We start from the raw sequence: 23595 nt of genomic DNA, 5'->3' as shown, positions 1-23595 counted from the left end.
AAACCAGCCACATACTCCCTGTGTGGCAGAAGGGATCTTCATTGATGAAAACACGGTCAGTGACCGGTAATATGTTAATATTTCAGAAAACTCTTACTGAGGGGTACCTACCATTGTCACATAATTTTCATGTTTTAAATATATATCTAGTGACATGGTGAATTGCATGCAAAGTAGCTGTGGGGAGGATAGTCTTTAAAATGAATTTTAACAAGGCTTTGGTTTTATTACCTCAGATATCTCCTGTGTTTTCAGAAGGCAGAATTAAGACAGAAGTGCTTGCCTAGACCTATGACTGTACTGTCAGATGTAGGAGTAGAAAGCAAAGGAAAAGTTCTTAAACATTTAAAAGCGTGTGGTGCATGTACATTCACATTTTAGTGATTTTAGGGGGTGCTAAGTCTTTCATGTACTCTTGAAAATATCCCACAGTTCCTAGGCTAAAGACTATGCTCCGTCACGTAAAGCTTCTCGTGAGTAGGAAGAATCTTAAGTGGACAAATATTAAACTAAGTATTTTCCTAGTAGCTGCTGTATATCTAACATTTTTAGCAATATATTCAAGTTATTGATACTGTTGTTAGCTTTCCACTTTCTGTAACAGGCTTAGTAAGATGAAGAAGGGCAAAACAGGAAACTGCTTAATGAAGGTTGTTACGAAAGGATTGCTGGATGTCTGAAGAGCAAGGACCAAGCCAGGGAGAATGGTATATGGTATAGGTTGACATGAATTAATGGGCTTTATGGATCATCTTATCACTGCTGGGTGAACAGATACCATCTTCTGCTGTGTGATTACACAGCTTTTAGTTCCTAAAAAGGTAAGTCCTGACAGCAAAATCTCAAGATGAAAACTTCAAACTTTATACTCCCAATGCATTTAATGTAGAGAGGCCACGTAAGCGATTTTGGAGATGAAAAGGGTAAATCTTTCTCGTAGCATTCAGGATAATTCAAAGGCTTCTTTTCCAGAGTGAACTGGAATTAAAAAAGCAAAGCAAAAGAGTTTATATAAAAAATCAAGTGGAAATGTGCCATCCAACCATTATTAACCAAGAACAAATTAAGAAATGCATAAGGCGAATAAGGCAAGTTGCACCTGACGACATCCACACACATACCTGACATGCATTTTCGGAACTGTGCAGCTATTCTTCTGTAACACTTTTGATAACTACATAGGGAATATAGAGGGTACTCTCTTTATCTGGTAGACTTTTGCCACTAGAGGGATGCGTTTCCTCAGGTTCTACTGCCCATGGTATTCCTCTGGTTTCAATTGCCTCAAGAGAGTGATGGAAAGTGCCTCTTACAGTTTATGACCCTAAACTATCTCCATATTCAAAATTCCCACTTTTTTAAGGAAATAAGCCCAAGTCCTTTAGTAACCCCTGATCATCTTGTGGTTTCAAACTGTTAAAACACGTAATGAATTTCTTTCTTTACGTTAAGCAACATTAAGCAAAGACCACCTTGTTTGCTGGTTCCTAGCACTGCCAAACATTAGAAAGATTCTGACTGATTTTTTATCAGTGCTTTGACTTGTCCTTTTTGTTTGAGTCAATCTTTCAGGTTAGACGGCTTCTATGTCTTATTATGGCTCTCATTGTTTAAAATGCTGAGTTAATCCTAAGAGAGGCCATTAAAAAAGCACGAAGCCTTCTCTGGCAAAATAAATGTCTGGTGACCCTGTATGAATTTGTGGTTTTTATCCAGCATCCAACAATGCTCACAAGTCTTTGATGTAATGTCTGTTCTTGAGTAAGTCTAAGGCCATTCCATTGACATCAAATTCTGCCCTCGGTATTTCACATTGTTCCCAACACTTGATTTTTTGCTAGAAAAATTGCTGAGAACAGACTGCACTGGTCTGCTCACTCTCACAGCCTGTTTCGTCATAGCTGGATACAAACTTATTTTTCAGTTCTGTTGTTAATTGAGATTTTACTAGAACTGCCTTTTGAAACTTTAATTTTTGAGGTAAAGGTGGTTCTAGCAAAGGCCACATCACCTGCTTGGAAGTGATTGATGAATCCTTGGATATAACATGGACTACGGGTGAAAGGCTATTCATCTACATTATTAATCTTCATTTTAAATGGATCGGTCATTTCTTTAATCCTGCTGCTGTCAGGCATATGCAATAGTTATTAGATATTGCTTAAAAAAATATTTCAATATTTTTTTCCTACAAAGTTACTTTACTCTATTCCTCCTTCCCCTACCAGTATTCTTTTGAAGTGAAAAGCAGAGAAACACAGCAAATGCCAAAAAAAGGCCATTTTAAGCTAAAGGTACTGTCCCTCAAGACAGGAAATCTGGGTTTGGCTACTGGCACTGCCGCAGGCTTCCTAGGGTATCTCAGGCTGGGTGTTCCCCCTCTGTATCCCAACAGCTCGTTCCTCCATACCAACCGTTCTACTTGCCCTGGCAGGTTACAAACCGCTAAGGCAGGCGGCAACCTGGCTGTGCCAACATACAACACCATCAGCACCATCTATAGCGGGACTGTGAGGGACTCACTTGTACACGCTGAGCGGCATCTGTACCTAACGGGCACTGTACCACAGTTAATTACAGGTTAGGGACTTCGCAGTCAAAAGCCTTATTTTAGACATGTGAAGTTACTAAATCCTTGCAGCTGAGAATTAAAACATATATATATATATAGTATTTAATTGCTTAAAAAATAAACAAAAGACCCTGTAGGAGAGTATTACTAGTGAAAGGGGAACCTGCTCTGAGCTGCACAGGGGAACAGGAGACGAAGTCACCATCCTCCTCTCATGGGAATGAAGGTTTTCTGGTAAAACGCGTGAAGAAGCGTGCGCAGTCCTTCTCCCGCCCCGCCTGCAAGCACACCCCCGCGGAGGGAGCGCGGCGCCCCGGCCGCGCAGAGCGGCGTGACCCCTCCGGCTCCCCCGGGCGCCGGCCGCGGGGCCTCGGCGGGGAAGCTGGGCGGCCGCGCGACGCCGGCTGCCACCTAACGGTCGCCCGCGGCACGCGCCGGGGGCGGGAATCACCTCAGGAGAGCGGCCCCGCCGCCCCAAAGCCCGCGGCCGCCCCCGCAGGCACCTCTCAGCGCCCGCCGCCGAGGGACGAGCGAAGGCCGCGGGGGGCCGCCGGGCGCGGCCCGCCCCCGCCGCCCTGCCCCTCCCTCCCGCCCTCGCCGCGACCCCCGAGTGCCACCGCCGCCGCAGCTGGTGCCGCTCCCGCTGCCATTGGATTAAAAATAGCATCTTCCCTCCCCCTCCCCTCCCCTCCCTCGGGCCCAGCTCCCGCCGCCGCCGCCGCGCCCTGCCCCGGGCCCGGTTGCCCTCCGCCTCCATTGCCCTCGCATTGCCCGCTCGCTGTCGGCCGGCCGGCCGGAGGGAGGGAGCATGCAGCGGCCCGCGCTCTTCAGCGGCGGCGATGCGCAGATGGCCGCCGGGGACCTGGGCGAGCTGCTCGTCCCCTACATGCCCACGATCCGGGTGCCCAAGTCAGGGGACCGGGTCTACAAGACGGAGTGTGCCTTCTCCTACGACTCGCCTGTGAGTGCAGCGAAGCCGCCCCCGGCTGCCTCCGCTCCCTCTCCCCGCCGCGAGCTGCCGACCTGCCCTCAGCCGGCGCCCTGCGGCAAACCCGTCCCTCCTGCGGCCCCTTTCCCGCTCCCCGCTGCACCCCCCCCCCCGCTCCGAGGGCAGCCCCTCGCCCTCTCCCCCGGCCGCTCTCTCCCCCTCAGGCTTCAGAAATCTTCCCCCATTCCTTCCCGTACCAGCCCGCCTGCCTCCACCTGCCCTGGCTTCCTCCGCGGCCAGGTTTCCCCTCGCCCTCCCCGCCCGAGCTGCAGTGCCTCCTCCGCCACGCGTGGGGGTCGCGGCGGGGTGAGGGCCCTGCCCTGCCCTGCCCCGTGCCTTCGCACTGCGCGGCCGGTGCGCGGTCTGCTGCGGTCGGGGCTCCTCACGGCAAATCGCTGCCGGCTCGTACGCAGTAGCGGTGTTCGTTCGTTCGTTTCTTTATTTTTCTCCTTAAGGCGGTCTGAAGTGGTTGCTTAGACACGGGGATTTTGCGGGTTTTGGGAAACTTTCCTGCCTGCTGGGAAATGGGCTCTGGCTGTCCGAGGTCTGCCCGCTCCCCCCGGGAGCCCTTGTTTTTACTTTCACACTGAGATGGTAAAAAGGAGCAGTAGCTGGCCTTGTCGTTTGCATATTTTGGCTAGCAGATGCCAATCGTTTTGCTTTCCTGCTGGCTCGGTGCTCGTTATCCTTTTTAAAATCTACAGAGAAAGCTTCCAAAGGCTCAACCTGAAAATCAGTGTGAAAGTCCTCTTGAAACACTTTCTCTCCCAGGGTTTCAGTTATATCACGGGACTTCAACAAACTTGTAGTATTTGCCCACTAGTTTGTTTAGTTTGCTGTTAAATGAATGTTTGATGCACAGTAAACTTTCTATGGTGTTACAGCTGTCTTGTAAAACATCCACAAGCTCCACAGATTGCATGTGTTCAATGGCAGACTTGGGGCCTAACTCATTTTTAACTTTGCTGACAATACTGGAAGTCTTCGTATGTAGTAATGGTTGATACTAGGTAAGAAACAAGTGCTTAGAAATTACACTTTTTAAATGGAGCTGAAATTTTATAAGAAGTTGCTTTTCTACATGAAGCTGAAGTTTCCCAGAGGTGATTGAGCACTATATATTGATGTTAAAGTCAATGACAGCAATCAAAAGGAAGCTCAGGATTTACATTACAGAATAGTCATGAAAGATACATTTCAGACAGATTTTTTAATCCTTTATCCCCCTCTCTTTGATAATTCCTTCTAATACAGAAAATCAAAATTGGTTTTAAAGGTGACTCAGCTGTCTGGCGTTCATCATGTCTTGTTGAACAGAGGTTATTTTTACCCACACTCTTCAGATCTCAAGTGTCACCCAGCAGCCCTGACTGTACCGGGAGGCGGTCTGATTAAAACCGCCAAATCAGACTCTACTGCAGAGGCGCTAATTGCATTATATACTTAATAAGGGTTTTTTGGGGGAAAATCAATGTACCACAATCTTTCCTTCAAACTTCTGCTTGGGTGAACACGTGGTTGATGTTGTTAGTAACACTGTCAGGCTTCTTCGACATTATAGTTTATAAAAAGTTTCTGTTAACCAGTAGGAAGGGATATTAAATGCTGCTTCAAATTAAAAAACAACCTATCACCACCAGCCCCAACAAGCCTCAAGTAAACACATCAAAAGCTGTGTTTAGCAAAACAATATGTTTGAACAAAACATAAAACATATGAGCAAAACTTAACAAACTATGTATAAAAGTAGCAAAAGGAGTTGGAATCACCACATGATTTCCCCCCCCCCCCCCCCCCCCCCAAAAACTTTTCATCCTTTTGACTTTATTGGGAAGCAATTTCAGATTTTGGAAAATGCTGCCCTCCATTGTTAAAGCTTTTTGTTACTGCATTACAGGCATTCACTGGGCAAAAGGCTTGACTGAACCTATGCAGTACCAGTAAAAATAAAACTAGTCTCAGTTTCTATTGTTTTCCGCGGCTCTTCAGCCCATACTACTCCTCAGCTCAGCTGGGCAACAGACTTGTCTCAGATTTTATTTTTTATTCCCATATAATCTAACAGATACTTGGATATTGTGTCTAGGATGACGATTCTAAAAGGCAAATGTGTGCTTTCTTGGGTAAAACACTGTCATTTACAAATTAAAAATAGCAAAGCTGTGTTTTTACAGTCTTTCATTAAGAAGGAAAGTGAAAGGATACAGACAGGTTGTTGCCTTGGCTAAAGGGAGATGTTCATCTCTGTATGCTTTGTATTAGGTTGGTTTAGTGACTTATTTTCTCATGTTAGCTATGTATAACCTAAGCAAGCCTCTTCCGATTGAGCTGTCTGCCTCTTTTTGAAAGAAGATATACAGGTTGGTTGGTTGTTTTGTTATAATATTAAAGCAAATGATCAATGTTAAAAAACATGCTCTTGTTTTTATTATCCGTGGTAAAATTCCAGATTACATTTTTGATGGGGGAGGTGTTTTCTCTTGTAAGCTTATTTCTCAGTATTTCCTCATATCTTCTCATTTTGCCATTTTAAATATGCTCCTGTTACAGTTCTAACTTCAGCTTGTCTCCATTTGGAGTAAACTCAATGCAAGATGTTGTCTTCTGTCACTTTTCTTCAATACCAGATCTTATTTCAGTAGTTTCTTTCATTAACACCATAAGACTGTATCACAAGCTTTACCTTTTTTTTTTCTTCTCCAAAGAAGTGAGTTTCCTGAGTATTTATCTTTTAAAGTGACATACCCAGTCACACAGCAGCTTTATACTTAAGTTTCTTTAGCTATACTAATTGTATATTATTACTTTCCCTGTAAGAAAGTGTTGTGATCTTTAAAATACACTAAACACCATCAGACCTATGAGTATTAGAATACAAAGTATTATTATTACAGAGAAAGATTCTGCAGCAATTTTGAAAAGGACCAAGAAGGGTGGGATGGTCAAAACCAGAGCTGTTTGTGTCAGGGGGTGCCAAAGAAAATGAGGTACTGGGTGTGAGTAGCTCCATCTTTTACTTCCAATTGTGCAACATTTAACGTGGCTGTGAGATCTGGCTTTTGCAGACCTGTTTGTCACTCTGTCAGTTGTGTCCTCTTGTCTGGATTTAAGTGTTGTAGTGTCACTGAAGATTCCCGTCCTAGTGGTTACAGGCAGCTTCACTGATTGTTCTCAAAATTGGTTGACTCACTGTTCCCTTTCCATGAGTTTTAAATCTTACTTCCCTGGGTGAAGATCTGAGACCAATGGCATCTTTGTGCTACAAAGAGAGTCATTAGTTGAGAGATTTCAGAACTGTGAGCGTAGGAGAGGTACAAGTGGATATTTAGTGTATTTTTTCCATGTGGATTAACCGTAGCATGATGATCTTGTCAGAAAGGTAGTATTGTTAGACCACTAAACAGATAAGAAATTCATGTCCTTAGATTCGGCCTATTTCCAACAGAACATACTAGGGTTAGTTTCCAGGAAATTCAGCAGAAACAGGAGGCAAATTTCTGTGCACTTAAAAGCCCTCGTGACACTTTTTAGTTTGCTTGTCTCATTAGAAAATATGCCTTTTATGACAATTTTTAATTGCTTTTCCGGTTTTTCGGTGGCTTCTAGAAAAACTGTGTTTCGTTGATGAGGGCTCCTACTCCAGTTAGCCATTGATTCTTTATATGGGAATTGAGAAGGGAAGGAAGGCTGCCTACAGAACACAAGCGCGGCCTAGTGTTGAGTATCTCTAGTGACTGGCCCAGCTGCTATGGTAGCCTACCGGTTCCCTACAATTTGATGGATGAAATCCTGTACCTCTCATTTTTCAGATCTGATGCACAGTCCCTCCTGGTGACTGTTTTTCTGTATCTGTGCCGCTGTGCTGTAGGTTTCTTCTCTCCTATTTTGTCCCCTGTAACCTCTCTTCCTCTTTTGGCAGATGAGCTTGACTTTGTGTTCAGTAGAATGCAGGAGGCAAAAAGGTTGTATTTATATAATCTTTTGTTCTCTTATTATTATTTATATAGAAGTGTAGTACTCAGCTGGAAATTTCACCTTTCAGTGGGGTCCTTGTCTCAAAGATCTCTGATCATTTTAGACCAAATGCATCCGAGGGAGAGGCAACTGCTAGAGAAGGGATACAAACTGGAGTATAAGAAAGGCTCATGTGCAGGCTATGCATGTTGTGGGTGGATGTGCTCTGAAGCCTTCCCCATGAAGGGTATTGGTTACAACTACAGCACAGGTCATGAGTCCAACACAGCAACAGGACCAAGCAGTTTGGTTCTGTAGATTGCAGGACTGTGTTTGTTTGATCAGCTTAAAGCTTGGCCTCAGTCCGCTGGAAAACCTTGCTGCTGACAACAGCTTCCTCTGTGAATCTTGCTGACTTCATTTTTGTGGCTCGGGGACTCTGTAATGGTTATGTTAGGACAATTCCCAAAGGCTAAACTGTGCTGATGCTCAGCTGTTTATTAGACACTACAGTTGAGACTGAAATCCTTGAGAGTTTGCAGTATGTAATGGATATCGGGGACCATGCTGCATAAAACTTTCTAGAAATAAGTGCCTCCTATCTGGCTGTTCCTTTGGTTAATACTCCTTGAAGAAAATTAGAAAGTCACTGGGGCCACTGTCTGGGAGGAGTAGGCTGGTATCTTGTTTCTATTAATGGGACGGGAGCAGCAGTGAGGAAACAAATAAGAGGATTGAATATACCAAGACAAATCGAATACTCCAGACAAAAGATTTTGGCCTAGCTGCAAAATGACCTGCAAATTATTGAGGCAGTGAGTTGCTTGGTGGTGGGTGATCACGTGAAAAATCAAAGCAGTGTTGTACTGTTGCATCACAGGGAGATACCAAAACTGTCCCATGGGCGAGTATTTTGCTGGCTGGGAGTGCACCAGGACACTGAGGTTAACTAAGTGGGCTTCCAAAGTTGGAGAATGGTAAAATCAGTAAGGATTGTGCCTGCAGTGGCTCACAAATGAGAAATAACTATGCAGCTTTGGAGAACAACCAGTGTGTATGTGTATTTCTGTGAGTTTGATCTAAATTTGGATCTCACTAGCCTTTCCCTCTATATCTGTGACTGACTAAACTTTAGTTATCCTGTTATCCAGGGTAATGATGGGCTGGAATATTCTGGGTAGCAGAGAGACTTTATTTGGTACCTGGAGTGCTAGAGGATAAACACAGAGATGCAGACAAACGGACAGCCCTGGAGTTCTGCTGAATTGTTGTGGAACCATTAGGTTTCCTCTCAGCTCTTCTCCCCACATTTTCTGTTCTGGAAAGACAGTGCTGTCTTTGTGACCAACAGAATTGTACGGCTAGGGCTCTGCACAAAGCAAAAAAATCATCAGTCTCTCTCTAAATCTAAGCTGCCATGGAAGCAGTATAGGTGACACCGCTTGAGCTGCGGTACTGGACTTGAGCTAGGAAGTAAGTCGTGATGGATCTGAGCCATCTCTATCAGTGACCCATGCAATCTGCACCTGGATAATTTGACCCCGAACAGTGTTGATTGATGGATGGAAGTTCTGCGTTCCTGGTTGCAGGTTAGAAGTACTCATGACCTAATGTTAGTGTTGCCATTGTATCTGCTCACTTATCTTGAAGCCCTCATCCTGCCTGTGAATGTGATTTGTACAAGATACTGCTTTGGGATTATGTATGCCCTGCTCTGGAGTCCTTCTCTGACTTATGCACGTGAGCAGGCAGTCGATCCACCTCTTGGAATGGTGGTTTGATTTCATTTTAGTGTCTGACTGGCCCACACAGCTTTTTTCTTCCCAGGAAATACTGTAAGCGCTGTGCTGGATTGACCTTGTCCATGTGTCCGTCTAGAAGCTACAACAGAGATACTGGACGTCTTCGTAAGCAATTGTGAAATAATCTGCTCATAGGGAAATACTGAGTGCCATCCCTAGTAGTTGGCATTTAGCCCAGAAAATGGAGGATTTTAAACCTTCCAAAACTGTAATATATTTGCTGTTATAACTTTATCTGGTTGTCCACATAACATCAGAACCCTGGAGTCCTGATAAGTTTTTGATTTCAGTGACATGTACTTTCTTCAAGCTGTTCACTATTTTGCATATTGCTGTCACAAGGTGTGATAAAATAGTAAATAGTAACTTTGATATTTGTTTCTCTCTTTTTTTTTTTTTTTTTTAAGGGAGGGCAGGGGAAGGATTTCTGTTGCACTTGAAGCTAACAGGCCAGTTATTAGAAGCCCTGTCCTTAATTTCCTACTGTCAGATCATTTGTCCTTTCTTTCTCTGCCCGACCCAGCTCTTCTTTTCCCATCTCTTTCATCTTTCACCAGTTCCAGTAGTACATGGCTCCTCTTCACTGCTTGTGTATGTTTTCACATCAATGCTTGTGTATGTCTGTGTCATTCTGTTCCTTTTTCTGATTCTGTTGGTTCTCCCTCTCCTCCTCTTTACCAGATGCACAATTTTGCCCTTTTCTTACTATTCCTTTTCTGCTTTCCTTTTGTCGCCATTGCTTTCTTGTCACCTTTGGGTGACAAAGGACAGTTGTCTAAAAGGCAGAATTATGCCAGTGTTCATACCCCATATTCCTTTTGAATGAGCCTAGATATATTCCTGGCCTTCGGCACACATTTTTGGGGTTGATTCCCATCCCTTCCTCCTCCCCCCCCTCCTGAAGTTACCATATTTATTGCAGTGGAAGCTTGAAAGTGAACTTTTTGTTTAGCTGGAGCCATCTCTGTGCTATGGTGTTCAGTTGTAGTTATACAAGTGTCTTGTGACCACAGCTCTGAAAAGAGCCTGTAACAGTTCTGTATGGTCGTGGTTTTTGTAGGGAAACACTCTCATGGAAACCATGGCAGAATGCACAGAGGAGCCAGTGACCCTCTGTCGTAACTGGCACTTTTTATTTATGTGGTAGGCTGAACAAACTTTTCATTCTTTGTATTTGGGTATGGAGGCTTGTCAAGACTCAAGGTGCCATTTTACTCTCTTCTCTGATACCTATATTAGCAAGTTTTACCGTTGTTCTAGTGGATCTGAAGCAAACACCTGTGTAGTAGACATTGTGCCCAAGTCTGTAACTGTTTGCCACGTTAGTAGATCACCACAGCAATTGTGTTTTTATAAGTTCCTTATTGTCTGAGCCACCTCAGGAGTTGAAATTGCTAAACCCTAGATTTCCCTGAGGGATCTAAATGGTTTGGGGGTTTGGTAATGGGATACAGGTCATTAGTTCAAATCCTGATCAGGTTGGCGGTGTTTGAAAGCTATTAGTGTCTGGTGCCATGAGTGTGTGTGAAATGAGGTGGTGATCTTTCTCTGTTTCCTTGTGGACTGGTGTTTGTTTGCCAGACCTCTTATCCACCATCTTCCTTACTCTGTTTTCCAGGTGTGAGAGGGAGTAACTCTGTCACACTTTAGCTCTCTTTCACTGTGGATTCCCCGTCCCTTTCCTTCCTCATCCTACCTCTGCAAAACATAAATTATTATCTAAATAAGTAAGAAGAGCTATTTTTCGTTTTTTAATTCTTTTCTCCCTGGTGTGGCCAGCGTGTCTCCCTCTCTATCAGTAAAGCATTTGTCATACTGTGACCATCTTACCAGCAAAGAATAGGAAGAAATACAGTGAAGAGCAACCACTTTTTCTTCTGTTCAGAGGGTAAGAAGACTAGTGCACTCTTGAGTGGCCTTCTGGGTAGTGATCAAGGCCTGAGCAGCAAGTACAAGCTTCTGCCCCAACAATGTCTTTAGATTGGAATAATAAGGGAAGACAATGTTTATATATTACTTTATCCTAAACTTCATACTACATGCCCACCACATGCTGAGGCAAGTGTGAGGGGGGAAAAAAACCCAGCTAAAATTCCTATTTTTGTGTCTCAGAACAAGCTGTATTTTTCTGGTGTAAAATAGTGTCTTTGGTACTTTAGATATGTTGCGTTCCTGCAGCATAAACTTTCACACACATCTTGAATGAATGTTGATTACAAAGACTTACATGCCTATGTAATATATCGTTCTTTCCAGAACTGGTTGTGTGCTTGGTAGGGTTAAATTCACCAGCACAAAGCCTGTTTTAGATCACAGTTGAGTATTCTTTGAGCACCAAACAGGGGGCCTAATCCTTTATACAGCCTTTTGCAAAGGTGGCTTTTTCACACGTGCACCTGTTTTGCTGTGACCTTTTAGGCTTTTGAACAGTCTGTCCACTTCTTCCAAGTTGTGTGAGAGAATAGTCTGCCTGTGTTCTCCAGGAGAAATAACTATTTTGTTAGTAACCACAACCAACTTACTCAGATGCTACATTTAGCTCATATACTGAAAGTGTCAGATTGTTTTCATAGGCTGCTTATCAGAAACGGCGCAGTGGTCTCTTGGATTCCCTCCAGAAAAAGAGAGAGTGGTCTCCAAGAAAACAAAATTGTAAACAAAGTTCCTGAGACCCTGGAGTGACAACACTATATTTTTTTTATTTAGGCTGGGTACCTATAGGATTCTCTTATAGAGGACACATCCATGACTTTCTCACAGAAGGAGATAATGCAAAAGAATTTGGAATACAGCATATAAGAGCAGACAGCAAAGGTATAATGGGCCTTAAAGTAGATAAATCTGTGAAAGAGTAGTGGAAATTAAAATAAATGTAATATATTTTAAATACAATTGTATTTTATTAATATTTTGAATACCAGATGTGGAGTTTTCTTTTAACCACTTTATTACTTTTGAGCGCAATTGTAGATATCAGCCGTGTTCTCAAGGCTGTGAATACTTCAAATTCAAAGGAGCTGTGTTTTTTTCTTAAATAGAATCTCAGATAGGGGTTATGTGGCTCAGAAATGAGACAGCTAAATAGTTTACTATTTACTCTGCAGAGAGACAAAATCATTGTGATATCTAGATGCTGAAAGAATGACTTCATGGTATATGGTAAGTGTGAATGGCAGATAGTCTAAACCCTTGCTTCAGATCGCATATTTGAATCCTGGAATGCTCGGTGCAATTTTTTGTCCTTTTGAGGTAGGTAAAGCAACAGCTGTAGAGTTCATTACGTGTTCAACTTTCAGCTAAATCTGAAAAGCTAAAGCTTGTATGTGTTGGTTCACATTAAGAAAAGCAGAAGAGACGGGTATTTTCTAAAGTCTTGGGTTAAAACATCATTCTCTGGTCTGTCTTCATGTTCTGTTCATCAGCTCCGTGGCTCTGCTGGCCGCTGTGGAAGTGCCAGTATTTATTGGTGCTTGAGGCAGTTCTTCAGTTCTGGCTTTAGTTATATTGATAAAAACGAACATGTTTTAAAGGGTAACATACAGGTACGGATAAGGGTTGTAGGTAAGCTGGAAGTTTAGATTCCTTCAAGTCCTACAGAAATACTCAGTGCCAGTCTTTGAAATGGGTTGGGGAGAATTAACAGGGTTTAGAGTGGCACATTCAAGCCTGGTTTTGAGGCAGTGGTGGGAGGGGAGAGACTTGTCAGGCCTCAGCTAGTCTGTGCCAGGTAGCAAATGAGCAATAACTGCTCAACACTACAAGCCCTTCAGCTTCCTTTTCTGGAAGAGAATAGGGTGTATTAATCTGGTGCTGGTTCGGAAAATTTGGAGATCAGCTATGATCTCTGTCAGACTTGCCCTCTGCTACTTGTTCCACTCCACGGGACTGGAGAGAGCCTAACTCGTGCCATGGCTGGCGCAGCAGGACGGGCAGCTTTGTGCTCGCTCTGAGAGAGGGGCCTGGCTGGACTCAGAGGCAGAGCGGAGGTTCCTGCCTGGCAGAGCCTTGAAGAGAGGTAGGCCAGGCAGGAGAGAACTTCTTGGTTTACTGTACTGAATATGTTTCAGGTGTGGCACTATCAGGTGGTATCCTGTCAAAGCAATTGTTGCTGTAACAATTCTCAATACATGATTATGCGCATGTATGTGCCTAATGTGACTTGTTTCTGGAGATAATGATTTTTTTTTTTTCCCCTCCTTCTAAGGTGCCTAGGGATGAGTTTAGTTCATGTTGTTCTTTGGGGAATTTAACATGAGATGTTCTGTGCTATCCAATAGCACAAACAGATTCACAATAGAAGGAAGGTCACAGTGCTTCTGAAAGGCTCAGCCTTTGTTATGCACCATGTATTCAAAACAATACATGCTCGAGAGGGCTTAAAAAATTGATCCAACACCAACAAGCCAGATGACTGAAAGTCCTCCTGGCAGTCTGAATGATGTAGGAGAGATCTGGGAGTGGTGTTAAAATGGAGCAAAACCCTGATAACAGCCAGCATCAACACCCAGCTTCTGGGAGAGCAAAAAGTGATGGGACTCCTGCTAGGTCATGTTACGGAAATGTCAGCATTTGTGATCAGTACCAGGATATATGTCTTCATATTTCCTTTGTAGTGCCCTTGTCTCCAAGCACTCTAATTGCATGACTAGGGAGAATCCCCGATAGATACTGAAGAATGTTTACAAAACACTTGCCAATTTTCTTGTTAGCCAGTTCTGAGAGCTGTAAGATCACTTGAAATCTGTTTTTCTCGGACAAGATTGTGAGCAACAGTAGAAGTTGTGCCTGAATCCCTAGACTATCAGCTCTGCCGTGCTTCTGATTTGGAATGTTGTTCTTGCAATCAAATGGCCAAAAAGAGTTCTTCTATTTCAAATAAATGTCTGTGCTTCATTATTTCTATGCTTTACAAATTTCTGTGCCTACAAATCTCTGTGAATTGGGCACTCCAGCAGAATTTTTCAAGACTAACTTCTAGACCTCCAATTCGGACACTCACTAATCTGTAGTTGTAAGGTAAGCCATTTAAATGAGTTTCTATAGGCTGTGATATGATGTGGAAGTTTGTTAGAGGACTGATAATGTAAACACCATAATGTGCTATGAAAGCCATGTTTTAAGTGCTTGCCTGATAACAGGGAGGGTCTGCAATTCTTTGGTTTTTCTGCTTGCTGAGTCCTTTCTGTCCTGTTCAGTTCCTTCTGTGCTGTAACTATTTGTGTCATTCCTTTTAGGATTCAGAAGGAGGACTCTATGTGTGCATGAACACGTTTCTGGGATTTGGAAGGGAACACATTGAAAGGCATTACCGGAAAACAGGACAGTGTGTATATTTGCATCTGAAACGACATGTGATAGAGGTGAGACTTGTGGCTTCCCAACTAACTAACCCGGCAGTTCTTGGGTCTCTTGTGCTTGTTTAGGTAATGCATTTCAGACATAGGCCAAATCTTGAATGACAGAAATGAACATGTTCATATTTGGAGCTGGATATCAAATTCAGGTGCTTGGATCTCAACCAATCCTATAGGTTCAGTTCTGAGATGAATCAAATGCCCTGAAGAGTCAGATCTTAAAGGCAGTTTGTTGCGTGACTTCCACTGATCTCTCTCACTACACGCTTCTGCGTATCACATACATACTGTCTGCATATTATGCGCATACTGTAGGTAACTAAATACTTTTCTGAAACCTGCCTTTGAAGTGTAGAATTACTGGTTTTGGCTCAGATTTGGCTGGAAGCTTCTGAGATTTTTTTTTTTTTATATGAGGTTTCATCTCAGGGTGACAGGACTTCTTTTCATCCTAAGACTTCTGTACAATTAAATCATGAGCCCTAATCCTGACCTGGCCTGGGATCTAAAGCTTAGCTTAAATTAATGCTGGATTCTAGAGCCACACACTGACCTCGTTCAGTCTTATGCCTGCACACACATGGATGTATACATACAAACTTCATGTTCACTGTTCTTCCGTAATATCACTGCATATCAACAGTAATTTATAACCTGTGCTTTTTAGAACACCTGTTTGTGTGTGATTTGTCTGGCATCTTTAAAGGGCTGTTAATGACTTCTGACCTGAGCTATATGGAAGGCACTGGGTTTGCTTATAGCTCACTCTCCCATAAGCCCTGTCTCTTTTGGCAAGTTAGAGGGCCTAAAATAGCTGCTTGGAGCGGGATAGAATACTTCACGTTTCTCATTTCACAGCAATGTTTCCCCTGGGTGATGAAGGCCCTGAGTTATGTAAAGTGCCCTGACCATTTATTTCCAGTAGATGACTATTCATATTTTATCAGAATTATAGTGAGGTGGATTGCATGTCTCCCAGGTTGAGATTGTTAATTATGTTTGTTATACTTTAGAATTGCCTTTCCTTGTAAAGGCGATAGCAACATTTTCCGTCACACTGTTAACTGAGTTTTTGGAGAGCCTAGTCTAGTTTTAGCAACAGTTCATCTGAGTGAATTTAACATTCTTGAAAGATGATATCTAGGACTAGAGACAGGTGGGCAGAAATCCTGTCACTTTATTCCAGCATGTGACCTGGGAATTTTTAATATTAAGGTAAACTGGGGTTAAAGTGAGGCCTCAAAAATTCCTTTCCTGGATAAAGATTAGGCTGAAGAACTCCAAAAGGGAGAAACAAATATACCAACTGTTGTTTGGTGTTGTGTACACCTTCAATTGAACTAGTTCAGTGGTTCCTGTTTTTCTCCTTGTGAATCATGATGTAGCAGAGGGGCCTGGCACCTATGTTGGAAGGTGGTGACACCCTGGTGCACTGGGTCATGTGGTAGGAAACAGTGTTTGACTATACAGTACAGGTGAATATTGTGTCATCTAACATGGCTTATAGATAGGATTCCTCATATGTTAGCTGTGGATTTTATTTACCATGACTGTTTGCTTCTTACGTGCTATCTGTGTTTTCTTTTGAGCGATGTGAAACATCAGGCCTTCACTGGAACAGTTTTATGAAGTGTCTGGCACATGCTGCATTGTGGTTTTGGTTTTTTTAAGCCAAGCTTTTGATGGTGTGGGATACAGTAAAGCCAAAGGCATTGGATATGCTATCTTAAGATTCTTTTAGTGAGGCTGCTATTCTTGCTTGTGGTTCCCTTGGCATCATCCTTGCAGAATGCACTGCATTGCTGCAGAAATCCCTGTTTGCTTCCGAAGGTGTTTGGATTAAGTATGAGTCGTGTATCTTGTCACAATTCAATTAGAAAATAAGGGTCAGATCTTCAGCCTACTGGCTTCAGTAGAGCTAGAGTATCTGCCAGTGGCAGATCAGCACCAGAGGCATCTGTTGAATCATCAGAAACGTGCACAAGTGCAAGTTCTGGAGCACCCTCTGGTAAAATTCTTAGCTATATCAAGAAAATTGATTTTTTTCTGTTTCTTTTTCCCTGAATTTCATTCTTCAGAATTTTTAAATCAGCCACTCTCCTGTAGCGTATGACTGTTTATACAACTGTCTGGGTAATATTCAGCCCCGGGCAGAGCTTTAGCTTGGTGCTATAATGGTACCTCAGCCCTGTTGAAAACACTGGGCAGAGAAGCATGAAATTACCTACAGTGATGGGTTCCTGGATATTATTCGGTGATGGCCCTGTTATAAAAAATGTGGCAATGGTGCAGTTAAAGGGAATGCGGAATAGGCTACACTGACACCTTGTACGAAAAGCATCACAAATGGAATTTAATGCCACAACTGATGCATTGTGTGGACTCCCATTTGCTGGGTGTGTCACATCTGTTAGAAGCCAAAATTGTTTTGTGAATGGGGAACATTTTCAGTGATTCCTGACAGGTGGAGAAACAGGGTAAAAACCTGTCAGATTCTGGGTTTTTCAGGAGTATTGAGCATCTGCAATTCCAGTCCAGATATTTTCAGCAGTTTGGAAAATCAAGCTGAAATATTTAATGTCAGGCTGGCAGTGATAAAACCTCCATGTGAATTCTTCCTCTTTGAAATCTCTAGTCTTAATGACTTTCACAACATCCCACCTGGTGACGTCAGAATTCAATTGGATTTTTTTTAGTTCTGACGCTATAATCCTGGGAGTATGTGTAATTTATTCATAATATATTTGTAATTGAGTTATGTTGTGTCTCGTTGCTGCTTTTTTAAAATAGATTTGGATTCTTGGCTACTTTCTTTCCATTTTCCTTAATGGAAAAAAAATGTTCTGCTTGTTATTTTCACTTCATTGAGGAATTTTTTTTGTAATGCTGGAGTTGCAACCCTGACTCCCTTTCCCTAGGGCTCGTATATATGGATAATAGGTTCTGTTCTTAAGTGCGGCCAAGGAGTGTTAGTTGGCATCTGCTCTTTCTAAGAATGGAAAACTTTTCTATGATGTATAAGACCTCACTGATGATTCAAGCGGTCTGCTTTGGCCAAAGCTTTATTTACATGGTGAAGGGAACCACCCAAAATATGTGACCCCTTCATCTACCAAGGAGCAGAGGCAAACATGAACTTGCCCTAGGCTGACAGGTTCTTGGCTGGTTTCTCTCCACCTGTTGTATCCCAATATTATTATTAAAAAAAAAAGTTGCCTAACAACCTTGCCAGTTACACTAACGTTATACACTACATAATGCATCACGTTGGCGTTATAGCCACAGAGGCTTATTTGATTTAATTTGGTTTGATTTAATTGTGCCTGTTAATAAACAGTTTAAGAAGCAAGTACATTGACTTTTACATTTCCTCAGCTACTAGCGTTTTCCCTAGTAGTCTGAGGTATTTTGAACTGGGAAAGTAGTGCTTGAAACTGAATGTCACTTCGAAGTTACTATTCTCTGCTGTGGAGTTTAAATTAAAAAATAAAATAAAATCCGCGCTAAACAATTGCTTGGGTGTTGTCAGGTTTCCTCCATACTCTCTAATATTGAGAAATCATAGTGGTAACTTGGATTGACCTTAATGGAAGCAGGTATGGATCCTGACAGAAAGGGCATTTTTTTCTGGATAGAAGAAAATTAGCTGAACTAATAGATCGCAGCAAAGTGATCATACTGGAATTAGTTATGAAGGATTGAATCTTTTCTGCAGATAATAGCTTTTTCTTCCCCTCTCTAATTCAGCTTTAGTCATTAAGAAATACTGTAGGGGATCTAGTGGTGAGAGGTCTGAGTGATGCTAGATGTCCCCGTCTTGTTGATAGAACAGCAGTCACCCACGGTGACCATGACACATGCTCTGCTTGATGGCTAACAGAGCAAAGTATGAAGGATTCAGATGGTGGCTTTCTCACTCCATGAGGGTAATAAGCAATGATGAGTTGAATCCTGTTGTCAGAGGTTAATGAAGAGGATTTTCTTGCTCAGCAAGGACTGTGATTTAATAGAAGGACCGTGAACAGATAGATGTGTGTCAGAAATGGTGATGGTATGGGGTTATTGCTGATTTACTGTTGCCTCGCTTGATGGATTTTTAATTGTTTCTTTCTCTCTTTCCAGAAGGTACCAGGGGCATCTGGTGGAGCTTCACCAAAAAGGAGGAATGCTAAGCTATTTTTAGGTATTGTGAACAGCTGCTTTCACACAGTCCTTTTCTGACCCTGTCTGCATGTGTACTTGGGTTCTGTCCACCATTGTGTCTGGCTTTGGGGCTCCTTGTGGGTTTTCTTTTTCTGTTGGGTTATTTTTTTAAACTTTTGGTTCTAGGTGTTAAAGTTGGTCCAGACAAATAAGTAACTCTTAGCAATTTTGGTGCATATTCAGAGATATGTGTATGTGTACATGAAACATTTTAATCTAAAGTAGGTCCTCAACTATTCTCAAACAGCTTAGGGTTTGATAGGTATTTTTTGACTAATGCTGTCCCCTCTCTCTCTTTGTGATATCCACAAAGCACCCTTTTATTAAAATGTTTATCTATACTTAATGTTTAGATGTAACAGGGCCTCAGTGTGGTGCTGTTCTGCTCAGCAGCTGGTCATAGGAAGGGTTGTTACCTCAAAGCTGTTACACAGGTAAATGTTCTTAAGTCTTGTTGTGGTCTCTCCTGTAATGAATGCAACAATGCATATATCATGAGCATCTCTTACCAATTCTTATTCCAGTATGTCCACAATTATATCCCCTTACTTCATGGAAAGCAGTTTTCTTACCATGTCCATTTAATCCAATATCCATTGATTCAGATTACCTAAAAACCTGAGGGCCTCATAAATATGGGCATGAGGAACTTAATGTAATGCCTATATTCTTGCTCCTCCCACCACTTGTGGTATTTCTTATTCATCTATTTATTCTCTCTGTATTAATAGTGAATAGTGATTTTTTTCTTCTGGTAATGAAGAGGTTAAATGTTTTCTTTACAATTGCCAGCTCTTATGGCTAAGGGGAAACAATAGCATGGCCTCCCTTTGGAATTCCTTTGATCTGTGGAATGTGTCCCTAAGAGGCCTTTGCAGATTGTGATTGATTAAATTGTTGCTGTTAGTGTCTGGAGTAAGTTTTGTAAGGAGGACTTAGAGAGAAAAAAAGTCTTAAGATGAGTCATAAAGAAATGAAACTTCTTCTGTAAGAAGAGACTGTTAAGTCGCAGATGCTGGTCTAAATGCCATTTACTGTCAGTTTACACTGAAGATAATGTTTGTCACTGGATGCTTATAAAATAATTGGTTCAGAAACAAAGCTGGCTGCAATGCAACAATGGTTGTACAGTGTTAGCAACGTGAGTGTAAACAAGAAGTACAAAAACACAGTCAAATTTTATTCTTGCTGATTTACTGCATACCTTTTGAGACTCCTGTCATTGTGGTATGCCAGCATGCAGTGTACATGGCATAGTATCTCTGATGTGCCATGTTGGAGTCCTCAAATTGCATCCTTGCACATGAGCATTTTGTTCCCACTGAGTAGATGTGGTGCAGCAGTTCCAGGTGTCCTGGTCCCAATGAACTTCTGAAGGTGGTGCACTTTCACTGGAGTGGATTTAGCACATGGAACTATCACCACTTAATCCAGCACTTCTGGAGTCTAACACACTTTTGAGAATGTATCTCATCTGGTCTGTTCTGCTGTAGTCCTCTTTGCAGCCCCTGCTGGCTGAGAGTAAAATGGTATCAACTCTCTGCTCTGATCCTTGAGATCGTACTTCTGTGCATCCAAATGCTTTGTATCCACTTCTTTGGCTCAGCAGATTTCATTATTTGTTGGCCATGCTTAAAGAAAAGAACAAAGAATTATTCCTGTCCTTGTTCATAGCTGAGGAAATGAAATCACGGAGAGGTCAGCTGATTTGATAATTTTGCATGTGACAGCAGCAGAGATGGTTAGTAAAATTTGGCATCTTACCTCTTAATCCAACATATTCCTCATTGTTTCAGAGCTGCTGCACTTCTCATCTTAACAGGTCGGTTTAGTTCTGTCTTTCTCATTGTGACCTTGGGTACCACCTATGGTAGAGGTTTGCACCAAACTGACTATTATCAGCCCATATATGTAGCCTGCCATTTAGGGCTTACCCTGTCTGACAAGAATAGACAATGATCAATGGGTAACTAACATCACTGTGTTTCTAGGTGTCTGAATAATTCCCTGAAGGCCCAGAGATTTAAGGTTTCCATACAAAGTCAATCCAGTTTGGGCATTTGTTACATTGCTTCTTATAATCCTCTTTGATGTAAAGCTATTAAAGATACTAAACCCTTTACAATCTCCTTAGTATTGGGAAAACATCTTTTGGATGCCCACTGATTACTTTCTAGTGCTGCTGCTATCCAGCAAATGCAATGGAAACACAGACTGGTTGGGTCAGTCAACTGGAAGCTTTATCTTTCCCTAAACATTAAAAGACCCATAGCAAAGTGTGTGTGCATGTGCACACGTGCATTAGGTTTTGGGCTCGTTTTGTTTTGTTTTTCTTTTGGAGAAGGCTGGAGGGTGTTGGCTGTGAGTGTTCTGTGTAATCAGGAAGCATAATAACATTGTGCATTGAAATGTAAGAACTGCCTTTAATCTAGATTGTTAAGATGTTGCTAGGCAGTGTGGATATGGTAACTTCAGCTCAGACTGTGCAAGCTTTCAGGGGATTTGGGGTGATATTTAAAGCAGACTGCATCACAATGCATGGAGTAGTATCTTCACTGCATTGTTATCTAGGCTAGCAAGTTTGAAGATACTTTGTGCTTGTCAATATGTGTGGCTATCACACAAAGAAGTTTTAGATCCAGTTTGTAAAATGGAAAGAAATTAATTGATGGGACAAGATGATAGCTCCCCATGACTTCACAAGGTTCTCAGATAAGAAACAGCTGCACTGTTGTCTTTGGTATGCAACCTCTTGTTTAAATTAGCAACAGTATGGTAAATGTGATACCAGTTTTGGAAAAAAAAAAAAGGCATGATGGGACCAGGAAAAGTATCATCACTAAATTTAATTTTCATATTAGCCCATCTGGAAGAAAAAGAATGGATCAAAATTGCTAGAAAGTTGTGTAAATATGACAGAACAGAAAAGAACTGTTGTGGATTTTCCGAAGTGAAGTAATGGTTCTGGGTCTGCCAGAATACTCTGGGATTATATGTAGTAGTCCCCCTACGTATTCAGTGACTGTGTAAATAAGAGCAATTCAATTAACAGGATGTACTGTGATCTTCCTTACAAGATCCTGGTCAAAAGGGGTAGTAGAATAAGAGAGAAGATCCTTGTGTTGAAGGGATTGGAGGCCCAGTTCTTACAGTTAGAAAGTTACCAGCAGAGTCCCCCTGGACCTGTTACTCCCAGGAGTTATCAGCAGACTCCTTCATAATGTTCTAATTATGAAGAATTAATGCAATCGTAAATGGTCTGGAAAGGGATTGAAAAATTAGGAAATAGAGTTTGCTGGTTGATTTAACATTATCTAAGAGATTAAATCTAAAAGTTATTTTTAATATGTTACTAACTAAACAGTAGATGAAGAAAATGTTGAAAAATGCAAAGAAGACAAGAAGTGCTTTAACTGCGCATGCACAGTGATGTGGACTAAATTAGCTATTACTGTTCAGAAAGGTAGTTGAGAGAGATGGTGTGAATGGTTCTGTGAAAATGTCAGCTCAGTTGTCAGCAGCAGTGAAAGAATCAAGTGGAACATCAGGAGTAGAGTGACATTTTGTATTTTATTCTCTATTATTTTGGTTTATAAATAAGAAATGAACCTCTCTTTTGAATAGAGAAACCACAGCTGCATGCAGTATCTCCCCCTGTTATCTCTTTCTCCAAAACCAAACAGACAATCAAACCACACACCCGTGCCCCCCCAACAAACAAAAAAACCCAGAGAGACATCTGGAAGCTAGGAGGTATACACTGAGGGGAGGAATCACCGCATTTTTGCCTTGTTCTGGTACCCTCTTCCTGGGCATCTGTTGGTCCATGGCAGAGCCTGGACTCTAGGCTAAACAGGGCTGGCAGAGTGGCTGTCATAAAACTTGTCCGTAGACAGATGTCCTCTTCCAGACTAGTTACCATAGCAGTATCTGCCAGTGCAGCAAGTTGTGTGAGCTCTGTTTTGAGCAAAGTCGGGGCTAACTTAGACCATCAATTAAAAGTGTTTTGAAGTACTCAAATGAACAGCTCTGTCAGCAGATCTGTGAGGATGGTAATTGTTGGCGAGAGGAGTGTCAGTGAGGAGCAGTATCCATGACACACAGCTGGTCTCAGAGAAGGCCTCGGAAAGGAAGAGAAAACTTCCACTTAGAGAGTCTGGGAGAACGTGTAAACTTGCTGAGCTTTTCCTGGATGGCACATGCCTGCCTACGGCAGCAAATGCACTTACAGCTACAGTTTCCAAGTGTAAAGACCGTTCATAAGAGTGGCCCTACTGGATTTGACCACAGCTCCACTTAGCTCTCCTAGATCTCATAGCAGCCAGTAGCAGAACCCTGTTTTCAGAAGGGATGTTTTTATTTGGTAAGCTTCTGAAGAGGACTTTCACCACGAGCTGTTTGAGTGGTTTAAGTTTATATTTATGTAAGTAAGCACATATAGAGTATATATCTATGAATAGAAAAGTTGTGATTTAGGAGGATTTGAGTGTTTTCTGAGAATATTAAATTTTAGCCCAGTAAAGTTGTGCATGCTCCCCAGCAGTAGCAGTGGAATTGATTAGACCATGAGTGAACCTGTTGCTTTCTGGCTTTGCCATCTAAGCTTGAGTTGAGTGCAGAATGGTGAGCAGATACCTTACACTAATAGAGTCTTAATAGTTTGCTGGTTTAGGTAGAACTGTGGAAATTAGGCTAGATTAACAAAGGCTAATGCAGCTAGCA

The 23595-nt window shown here is 42.2% G+C and overlaps 1 protein-coding gene across 1 annotated transcript in view; it reads left to right on the top strand.

Moving 5' to 3' along the window:
- Positions 1-3312: 3312 nt before the first annotated feature.
- Positions 3313-23595, top strand: part of USP13 (ubiquitin specific peptidase 13) — a 56193-nt gene continuing 35910 nt past the window's right edge. The window contains exons 1-3 of the mRNA XM_076341320.1: positions 3313-3533; positions 14551-14676; positions 18793-18853. Of these exons, the coding sequence (XP_076197435.1) occupies positions 3381-3533; positions 14551-14676; positions 18793-18853 (340 nt within the window). The 5' untranslated portion in view covers positions 3313-3380. The remainder of the gene's footprint in view (positions 3534-14550; positions 14677-18792; positions 18854-23595) is intronic.

The sequence above is a fragment of the Aptenodytes patagonicus genome, chromosome 6, assembly GCF_965638725.1.
Source record: "Aptenodytes patagonicus chromosome 6, bAptPat1.pri.cur, whole genome shotgun sequence".
Classification (NCBI taxonomy): domain Eukaryota; kingdom Metazoa; phylum Chordata; class Aves; order Sphenisciformes; family Spheniscidae; genus Aptenodytes; species Aptenodytes patagonicus.
This window is presented reverse-complemented; position numbering and strand designations above follow the sequence as displayed.